Source organism: Haplochromis burtoni, unplaced genomic scaffold (genome assembly GCF_018398535.1).
Source record: "Haplochromis burtoni strain Fernald_Lab_line unplaced genomic scaffold, NCSU_Asbu1 Contig_24, whole genome shotgun sequence".
NCBI lineage: Eukaryota > Metazoa > Chordata > Actinopteri > Cichliformes > Cichlidae > Haplochromis > Haplochromis burtoni.
In genome coordinates, this window is record NW_024582385.1 from 3,608,971 (window position 1) to 3,619,946 (window position 10,976).

The window sequence follows — 10,976 nt, forward strand, 5'->3', positions numbered from 1 at the left end:
AATTAAACTAAGATAGCGGAGGGCATTACACAGCAGTTGTTTTGTTTGCTCTCAGGTTTGACAGCGCTATTAAAGATTAATATCAGTCTGTGCGTGCTCCAGAGAGCTTTTCCTCAAATTCTTTACCTCTCGCTCGCTTTTGCAACTTTATACTTTTGTGTTACTCGCAGCAACAACTCCACCTCATTGTCAGTCCATTTAAAAACTCGGTGCGTTTCCTTGACATTTTGCCGCGACGTTTCAAAGAGCTGGAAAGTGAATAAGCGGCAGACAGAAATGAGGCAGGCTGAATCTTCTTGCGTTTCACGCATGCGCAGGACTGGAACATAAGCGTTTTCGGCCGTTTCAATGTGGACGCACAACTCTGTGAAAACGATGGACGCGGAGCGTTTTCAGAGGAAGACGCCGTTTTCAAATTTATCCGGGCTAGTGTGGACGTAGCCTTAAGCCCTATGGGAGTGTCCCTCCAAGAGGGACAATGGACCTCCTGATGATCCTCTACCTAATCACAAGGTGTGAAAACGGGTGTGCGTCACAATCAGGATGACCGAGAACCTCCACAGACAAGGTGTGTCCATGTAAAACATCCGAAACAACCTTGAAGCCTCAGCATTAATTTATTTAACAACAGTTAAAGTAATACTCACTTCATAAAAGATAATAAAAAAAAACATTTGGAGAAGGACCAAGTTTCAAATCCAAAAGTACATAAATCAGTGACTTCATACCAAGATACAATATAGAAGGAGAGAGTTATATTCTGTATATTTTGATTGTACAGCAATAACAAAATTAAGGAGCGCGTAAAAAACGGCCTAAAAAGAACGTCAAGAACTACAATACAAGACATTTTGTTACGTGTGTTCTTTGCCAGGCATTTGTCACATTATGGGAGATTTATAATCACAATGTGCAATAAATGTGACAGCCACTTCAGTCTTTGAAGGTGTTACATGCAGAGATAATCATGAATTAATAAATATGTTAGGGCATGTGCCTGGTACAGACTGCAATCCTTAACAAATTGTACTTTATTTGATGGAAAGTGCAGAGGAACTAATGTAACTTGAGATTACTAACTAAATATGCTGTAGGAGGAAATGCTTTCAAAAGATTTGACTTGTTTAAACAAAAAGCAGCTATGAACACAGTGGAAGCTTTGGAAATACAGGTGGGGCAGGACCGAGGACATCCTCAGGTGGGATGAGAGACGCACATCCTAAAGACTGAAGAGCACAGATCCCAGCTGCAGGAGCAATGTTAACAGGCATCTCTGCAATAAATGAGCCGTCACTTACTCACAGTTCATTTCTAAAAACCAATTTCGATTCGAGTGATTTTTAAGGATCATTCGAAAATGCTGGTTTTCTTACTCTTCTCTCAAAGTGGAGAACTACTGGTGTTCTGATGAGAACCTTTGGTATTCTCCAGTGTTTTCTGAAATTCCTCGAGAGTCCTGCGACTATAATTGTAAAACCAGAAATTAAACTGGACAACACTGAAATTTGGTAAAATAATAGAACTACATACTTATTAGGCATCCAGGACTTGAAAGGAGACATTCATAATATCCTGAAGTTCTCAGTGATCCCACCTGAGGGCCCACAGGGTCCTTTGTCATCAAACTTTCAACTGAGCCCACATGAAACATCAATACTTTATAATGCATGCATAATACTATACTAATGGTAGAAACTAATAAACACGTATGCACCAACACTGTGTTGTGTTTTAGCATCATTTCCATAACCTCTTTAACACCCGATGAATAACATGAACCAGTAACAGACCTTTATGAGCCGCCTGACAGATTTGCTGCGACAGAGTTCACACCAGACTGAACTCTGTCGCAGTTTAACATCTTTCATTGTTCTACACCAGAAAGCAAAGCAGCTTGATTCATACACGAGTTCAGTTCATGACAGGGCGAAACAAAGACGTGCAACTTTACCAAATGTGAAACCAAGAAACGAAGAAAAGAAACTGTGTCATGAGCTAGTTTCGGATGGTCCCAACGTGTAGACGTGGATATTACAGACAGATTACAATTCAGGAATCTCAAACAAGAGGAAATAAGTAAGAGTGGAGAGTAAATATCCTAAAATATTCTGCAATGGTGGGAAAAGTGTTCATTTAACCTGATGATGTTAACTATTTGTAGTGAAATGATATTGCCGTCCCACTGAAATGACGTTATTTTGCTTGCCATTCTTTGGTACAGTTTTATTGGAAACTGTTAGATGACAGCTTGAATAATAAAACTACTTTTCCATAATTGTGATATTAGCCGTGTGAATCAGCTCAGTTACTTACATTGGTGACATCAGGCTGTAGCAGCACTACAGTAACATGGATACAAATGCGGACAGTCATACTGATGGAGACCAATATGTCTGTGCATTTACTCGAGCAGCAGCACTCCTGCATATACTCATATCTAATGAGGCTGAAGAACTTCACAGAAGATAAATAGTTGGATACTTCTGTCTTAAAATATTATTTTTGCTGAACATAATAATCTGAATCAGATTCTTTATGTGAGGAAAGTTTATTTTCAGAGACTGAGCACGTGCTGCCTGCTGAAGGTTAAAGTTTTATGTCATGTATACAAAGCTTTTTGTTTTACAGGTCGAGTTCAAATCCATTCAGTTACTTTTGTTCAGGATGATGACACGGTGGGTGGAAACTAGCTCGCTAATACAGAGCAACACACTCGTGTGCAAAAACCAGCCTGACGACTTACCAAAGTGATACATAGAGACATTCAGTGCACTGATATTATACAGTGCCTTTTCTGATTCACCCAGTAACACACACATCTATACAGTGCTTTCATCCAACACCTGATGGATGCACTGGGGGCACGTCGGGCGTGAGCTGCTTGCAGAGGAGGAGCCAGGCATCGAGGCACTGACCCTTAGTGAGTCATTTGGAGAAATCTGGTAATAAAAGTGTCAGAAATGTAAAGATTCTCAAGAACTAAACGCTTGTGTCACTTTTTTGAAATGATATGCAACGTACTAAAAGAAAGCTCCACATGTTCTTACAACACAGACCGTAACATGGTGAAGGAAATTCCTCCACAGAGGGAGGTCGTGAAAGCTTAACTAAGCTGTCCCACCCTTACTGCTGAGGTCAAAGGCAGACAGGTGTGCGTGTGAAACCCTGACTCGAAACAGTGATGTGCACGGCATGGACGCAATCCAGGGTTCGCCTGTTTGGATGAAGCACAGGGGCACCGTGTGGGCCAGTTTCAGAGTGAAGGGTGTTTGCTGACCTGCTCATGTCGGTAGTTTAAAGAAGAAAACTCACTATTACACACATAAATGTTATATAGATGGTGCATTAGTGGCTGCAAGAGGGAAAAAAGTTACACGTTAAACTTGGCAATGTGCTGAAATACTACTGGTGCCATACACAGTGACGTATTGAACAGTAACACTGAACCCCCAGGGCAGAGTGACAACAAGTGAAATATTTACCTTAGAGGTGCAGCTATAAACACAGTTATGTACAGTCAGGAACAACATGTGTCATTCACGTGCATGGACACAACATGACAAGGATTTATGCTTACTTAGTCCATAAAGCTATTTAACTTCCATGCAACGCCATCACTGTGAACACAGGAGCACGAATGGCACGGAAAAAAGAAATCACATGATCACTGACATTCTTAAATTCCAGTCACCACTTAATTTAAACTCACATTCAAGAAAAAGCGCTTGGGGGTGCTGCAACGGGCTGATTTCCTTTAAAGATATCGATGAACACTGATTCAGCGAAGGACTGGAGCTGATGTAGAAGTCTCTGAATGAACATGCCTGTAAACACAAAGGTATGAAAACGAGAGCTGCAGGTCGTCTGCGCTGACGGAGCTCCCACGCAGCTGTGCGTTTCTCAGGAGATGAAGTGGTCAGATGAGGATCTCCACCATATCCGTGTCTGCTTCTTGTTGGCTCGACTGTGCTGGAGGAGCTGACTGATGCTGTGGGTGGGCCTGGATGGGAAGTCTGCGCTCCAGCGTGCTGGTGTGAAACGCCTGAGCATCTACACAAATGTGACAGTGAAAGACTGATGAGAACATTTCTCCTCTGATCCTGTCTGCTGTGTACACCTCGAATCTTATAGATCCTTCACATGTTGACATTACATCACGTTACACAATATCACAACAAAACGTTACATTAACTGTGATAATGTTGCCAGGAGTGTGTGTTGCATACATACATACTTTTAAATGATTTCTAAACCGTGAGCCACTACCGGTATTTTTACCTTCATAAAGCACCTCGTAACAGGTTGTTGATTACTTGCTTCATGTTCACACAATACAACATGATGCCAAAGTGGAAAAAACGCTTGCTTGGAATTAGATAAAAATAAAGCCCCAAATATAACAGAAGTATTCACGCTCTTTGCTCAGTACTGTGCGCTACAGCCTCCAGTCTTTATGATTCTAAGCTTGGCAAATCTATTGTTGGGCACTAGGGCTGCCACAAACGATTATTTTGATAGTCGACTAGTCACCGATTATTTTTGCGATTAGTCGACTAATCAGATCATCATCCATTGGACGTAAAACTACAGCTTATTGCACCAGCAGCATCTGCTCTTATATAACTATCATTAGCTTACAGCTTTAAGTGTTTAAGGTGCTAACTAAAAATAAAGACAAGATGATAGTTTATTCAATTTTAATGAAATTTGCAGATTGTTTCGGTGAAGTTTAATAAACTCCTTGCTATCTAAAATATAACAGGACACCGGAGTAAATTCTGGAGCATCTCACACTTCTGATAATCAGCTGTCTGCTTGACGTTTATTCAGCTGTGTAAAAACTATAACTTTAATCTCAGCAAACCGATTTACTCAGGAACAAATAAAATACTTGTCCATTTTTAATTATCTAAGTGACTCATATATCATTTAACCTGAGTAGCGAAAGACGGCGGTGGGTTTGAAAACGATTTGCCGGGAGTCCGGTGTTCTCACGGCTCTAGTGAGCCTAGCCCCCGGCTAGCTATCGAGCTAGTGGGTAACAGACGTCTCCGAAAACGTCGGAGCGCTTTTGAAAATATGGGTGTCCTGATAAACTGAGCAGATATTTGAGGTTTACACAGCTACATTCTCGCCTGAAAATATGTTAAACGTTTATTTTGTGACCCAGAAAGAATAATAAGAGTAATATTAAAACTAACTAGCTCCGCCATTGTTGGAAACTAAGCTGGGCCGCGCTATGAATTCTGGGACACAGCTGCTTCTTCTTCTTCGGGGTTTAACGGCAGCTGGCATCCTTGTACATGCAGTGCTGCCATCTTCTGTTTCAGTCCGTTATTACACTCTTAAATCCTGCTACTTATTCCTGCTTTTGTGATCTTACAAAGCTTCAAACGACGCGTCGACTATTAAATCAGTCGTCGACTAATCGTAGCAGCCCTATTGGGCACTTTCCCCCCATTTTTCTTTGCAGAACCTTTATCAGGCTCAGTTCTGGGCTCTGGCTGGCCCACCTAAGGACATTCACTGAACAGCCCAGTGCTGCAGCTGAGAAATATCCCCACAGAACCACGCTTCATTGTAGGGATTTTATTGGCCAAGTGATGAGCGGTGAGATTAGCTCTGTGATTTGACAAAATATATGCAAGGTAAAGACCCTACAATATTACAAAGAAAACAAGTAACCCCCTCCGAGCAAGTGCTTTGGTGACAGTGAGAAGGGTGAGTGGACAAAGTGACCTGGTCCAGCCCTAACTATATGCTTTAGCAAAAAGGAAAGTTTTAAGCCTAATCTTAAAAGTAGAGATAGTGTCTGTCTCCAAAATCTAAACTATGTATCAGATGACGATATTAAAACGTCTGTTGGTTCATATGTTTGCTCTACTGTTTATTTTGTTTACTACAATAGCCCCGTTTCCATTAGTACGACTTGGATCGACTTGCCACAGTTTTCCTTTAGGTGATACCTGGTACCAGGTACTAAAAAAGTGATCCGAGCAGATACTAAAATGTGATGTCATCAGACTGCATGCCACTGATTGGCTGGTTAGTGGCATCACTCCATGAGTCATGAGAGTGTCTCGTTCATGAAAATCTAAACTTTTATTAGATGGGTAAAGAATTGTGCTTCTCGTGGTCTGAGAATCCTTTAGGTGCTTTCTGGGAAACTCCAGGTGAGCCGTCACCTTCTACTGAGGAGTGGGCTCAGTCTGATGACTCTACCATACAGGCCTGATTGGTGCTGCAGAAATGGTTGGACTTCTGGAAGGTTCTCTGTCCACAGAGCAACACTGGAGCTCTGTCAGAGTGACCATCAGGTTCTTGGACACCTCCAGCTCCAGGTAGAGTCCTGGTGGCTCCAAATGTCTCCCATCTATGGATAATGGAGTCCACTGTACTCATTGGGACCTTCAATGCTGCAGAATCTCTTCGTACCCTTCTGCAGACCTGTGCCTCGATACAATCCTGTCACTGAGGTCTACAGACAATTCTTTGGACTTCATGGCTTGGTTGGTGCTCTGATATGGACTGTCAACTATGGGACCTTATGCAGAGAGGAGCTTACTTTCCAGATCATGTCCAGTAAACTGAATTTACCACAGGTGGACTCCAGTCAAGTTGTAGACACATCTGACAGATGAACAGTGGAAACAGGAAGCACCCTAGCTCAGATCTGAATGTCACGACAAAGGCTGTGAGTGCATGTGAAGGCTGTATATAACATGCATTTCTTTGGCCTGCAGGAGAAACCTGAAGAGAACCCATGAAGCCTCACAGAGAACATGCAAGCTTCACACAGAACGGCCCAGCCGACTGGTGGATACAAATCCAGGTCACCCTTGTCTTGAGGCGATGGTGCTAACTCTGCGTCACTGTGTTGTAGAAGAACAAGCAATATTTGCTCCTCAGCCCTTCTGAGATTATGATTTTTGTCAATTTTATAGTGCACTACATAAAAACAATTAAAGGAACACTGACCAGAGTACAGCAACTGGTCAGGTAAACTTCTGTGACGTTGATCTGGTCAGTGGTTGTAAATCAGGGTCAGCTGCTTTGGTGTCAATGAAATTAACAACAGGTGCACACGTAGAAGGACAGGGATGGTTTTCCCTCCTCGTATTTATGCTGGTGCAGCAGGTTCTGGGTTCCTCCTGGTGCACAACAATCTCCAGCCTCAAGTGACACTGTCATCACTTGAGGCTGGAGATTTCTTAATCCTCCAAATTGGTGACCAATGACTGACTCACCTTATCTAAATCCAATAGAGATCTATATCTGTATCTATATGGATGTATTTTTGGCCTTTATTGAATGGGACAGTGAAGAATCGACAGGGAGGGAGAGAGCAAAGGGCAAAGGGCCGTCTGATGTGTTAATGTTTTTTTAATATGGAAGAATGAGACGTCTCAGAGGTCCAGTTGACCCTGAACCACAGGGGTGGCTTTGCAAAGCCAGCGAGCTCGTCCAGGCTGCATGTGGCGTTATCCTTGGACAGTCTTAGGTAATGTGTGGCAGATCTAAAGCATTTACAGGTATAGAATAAAGCGCTGTAAGCATGTGACTGTAAATGGGTGAGTGTGGCTTGTAGTAGAAAAAGCTCTTACATGCTCACTACGAGTAGAAACGCACTATGAAATACTCGTGTCTTTACTTTCGAGTGCACAAAAAGGAAGCATGTGGACTGACATCTGTTGTGAAGGTAAAATACAGCTGGCTGTGAGTCTGTCACAAAGAGGCTGACCTGCTATGCGGTCAGGGATGTAGACGGGACTGGGACTGGACAGGCGAGCTGGCAGCGTCATGCTCTGCAGAGCCGGAGTGCTGGGCTTGCTGGTGTCCTGACTGTGGCCCTTGTCGGTCTGCGTGTAACTGTCTCTGCTGCCTGTCTTTGAGTGTCCTGCAGTCATCGGTGTAGAAGGAAGGACCGGGGAGGGAGACGACGACATCGACTCCGTCCTGAGAGACTCCATGCGAAACTCGGGACCGAGCAGAACCCCTGGAGGAACATGAGAACAAGTGCTCCTCAGAATGAAGTCATGTACATGAAATAGTCACATGGGCTAAAACCTCTGCACAGGCTGCTGCTTCTTACCCAGACTGCCCTTCCAACTCGTGTCCTTACGTTCTTCAGTGATTGGAGAGCTACTCAGTCCCAAGTTGTGAGAGAGCAATCCAGAACCACTCGTGTTGGAGATGGACATCAAGGACTTGGAGGGCCTCATGGCAGATGGTGCATCAGACTTAACGGGCTCCTTCCTAGAGCGCTGGTGAAGCACCTTAATCATGGCGTCCTTCTCAATGATCTGGGCATGCAGATTCTTTATCCTGGATCAGAGCAGACGCAGCCACAGTTAATGTCTGGCTGTGACTGAAACTAAATCATGGATTGATTTTTAAAATAAGAAATCATTTATCATAAAATTACACTAAAAACAACTTAGCTCGATAGAATAAACACAATATGTACTTGAATTTATATAACGCTTCTCTAGTCTTACTGACCATTAACCCCCTGAGACCCAAACTCTTTCATGCATTTTTAATTTCTCTTTGCTATTTGGGCTGATTGGGGCCTGACGAATGTAAAACAAAGAATTATCTTTTTAACCGATTTTTGTTTCTTAGAAAAATTAGTTCCACCTATGAGGACATTTGATTGCTGTAGCTCAGGAGGCAGAGCAGGTCACCTACTGATCGGTGGTTCGATCCCTGGCTCCTCCAGTCTGCATGCCAAGTATCCCTGGGCAAGATACCAACCCCAAGCTGCTCTCTGATGCGTCCATCGGAGTGTGAATGTCGTTAGAAAAGCACTCAGTTTAGAGTCAGTGCTTGTGAGTATGGGTGTGATTGGGTGAATGTGGCGTGTTGTATAGAGCGCTGCGAGTACTCCGGGAGAGTAGAAAAGCGCTGCATGAGAATCAGTCCATTTACATTTGTTTTACACAGCAGTGGCAGGATAACATCCTCGTAAGTGGATCTCAGGCCCTTGTAGAGCAAAATTTAGTATTGTGGTCTAGACAACCCAAACTGTGAAGTCCACATGTGGACGCAGGTCCAAGAGGGTAAAAGACACAAACCGCTGAGAAAGTTAACAAACAGCAGAATAAAGAATGAGCTTGATTACATACAAGATACAAAAACAAGTGCAGCCTGAATATAATACGATGGCTTCAATCTACGATGAAAGCAGGTACTGTGGTATGAAGTGGTAACACTTTTCTATACCCGAATGCTTTCACACCACAAACACAGCTCTGCACAGAAGCAGCCCATGACGCTCTCTCCATCTGTTTGCACACCCTGACATAATCAAACAGCCCTTTGCAGAGGAGCAGTTTACCTGCTTTCCATGTCCAGACAGCGCCGATTGGCCATCAGAATCTCCTCCTCTTCCTTCTGGATTCGAGCCTCCACTGATGTGTCGTAGCTGCTGCTAGGAGAGTGGCTGATCATCGTAGCAGACGTATCCCTGCACAAACAAGGACAGGAGTGGCTCACACCCATCCTGGGGTTTCTCTTAAACAGACTGTTGGTCCTTATTGTTCCGAGGAAGACGACTGGATGATCTCATCAGGAAAACAATGACTGCCACCTCTCAGGTGAGCAGCAACCTTCTTTGGATAGGAGCTCCAGAACAGGTGTAGAGCTACAGTTTTAGGATGGGCCCTTGTTGGTAATGATGCACACTTTCTCTGTGCAATGGCTTTGGCCATATTGTACCTTCCTCCAACAGGTGCGTAATAGCATGAACTACAGCAGTGATTACACTTCTGACATTTTTAACATCTCAGGCAGATCATATTTAAACATTAAATATTTACTGTTATGTATTTGCTCTGGTTTAACAGCTGCCACAAAGCTACGAAACCAGAGTTTGTTGTTAAAAATGAAGCACAAAAAGTGAAAAAGCAGCTTAAAGTGTGTAACTGCCCCATCAAGCCTGAGGCTCTTATTTCTCTGACAAGAAAACCTCATTTCTGCTGTTCGATACCAAAGAAATTTAAACTTTTACAAATTCTGCCAAAAGCTAAACGTGACTCTGCTCTGCTTCACTTCTGCAGCATCAGGTAATGTTCACGAGTCATGGTTTTCTTCAGTTTGTGATCTACTGCAGAGTATTTATTTATTTTATTTATACATAGATATAAAATATGGATATGTAGTGATAAATGATCATAATTATAGTATTTCTGACTGAGTCAAAATCGAATCAGATCAGACCTTGTGAATCAGAGTTGAATCGGTTATAGAAATCACTGATTCCCAGTCACAGCTGATGTTTGGTGGCCACAGACTGAAGGGGCAGCACAGCTGCTGCGCCTCTTGCCCAGAGAAGCTCAGATGGCTGTGAGTTTCAAGATCCTAACAACTAAGACAAATGCAAAAACGTTTTGTCCAAGTGACGTCTTCAGTCTCCGCTAAATGCAGATTTCCAAACCTTATAGTACAGAAACTGACCTCACAGCCCACTGTTCATTCAGTCAGCTGGTTTCAGTCTTTGTGCAAATGTCCTGTTTGTAAGGTTGAAACCTGCAGTCAGCTGAGACTGAAGACGTCACCTGGATGAGCGAGGAAACGTTTCTCCCACTGAAAACGTCCAGATGAACAGAATCAGCCTTTTGGGATTTGCTTACCTGGATGACTGAGCACGCACCACGACACATCTCGTGTTTCAAGATCCTAACAACTAAGACAAGCAATAATGTTACTGAGAGACCGTATGAAACTACGAAAACCTGAAACATGTACCTCTGAGTAGCAACAGACGCTGCAGCATCCAGGGCAAACTGCCTCATTACACTTTCCTCTAAATACTTCTGCTCCCACTTGGTCATGTCAGCCTCCAGAGCCAGGATCCGTTCCTCCTTCTCCCTCAGGTGTTCCATCAGAGCTGTGGTGTTGTATTCTGACGAGATCACACTGCTGGTTTGAGCACCACCTTGACGCTGGAAGAGATGTATTTGTTTTATTTACAC

General features: G+C 43.2%; 1 protein-coding gene across 1 annotated transcript in view; it reads right to left on the bottom strand.

The window, feature by feature from the left end:
* Nucleotides 1-598: 598 nt before the first annotated feature.
* The window catches only part of amot (angiomotin), a gene marked incomplete in the record, with an annotated part of 50,072 nt that continues 39,694 nt past the window's right edge, over nucleotides 599-10,976 (bottom strand). Inside the window, 5 exon segments of the mRNA XM_014335037.2 lie at nucleotides 599-4,050; nucleotides 7,742-7,996; nucleotides 8,093-8,325; nucleotides 9,341-9,469; nucleotides 10,750-10,946. Coding sequence (XP_014190523.2) covers nucleotides 3,917-4,050; nucleotides 7,742-7,996; nucleotides 8,093-8,325; nucleotides 9,341-9,469; nucleotides 10,750-10,946 — 948 coding nt within the window.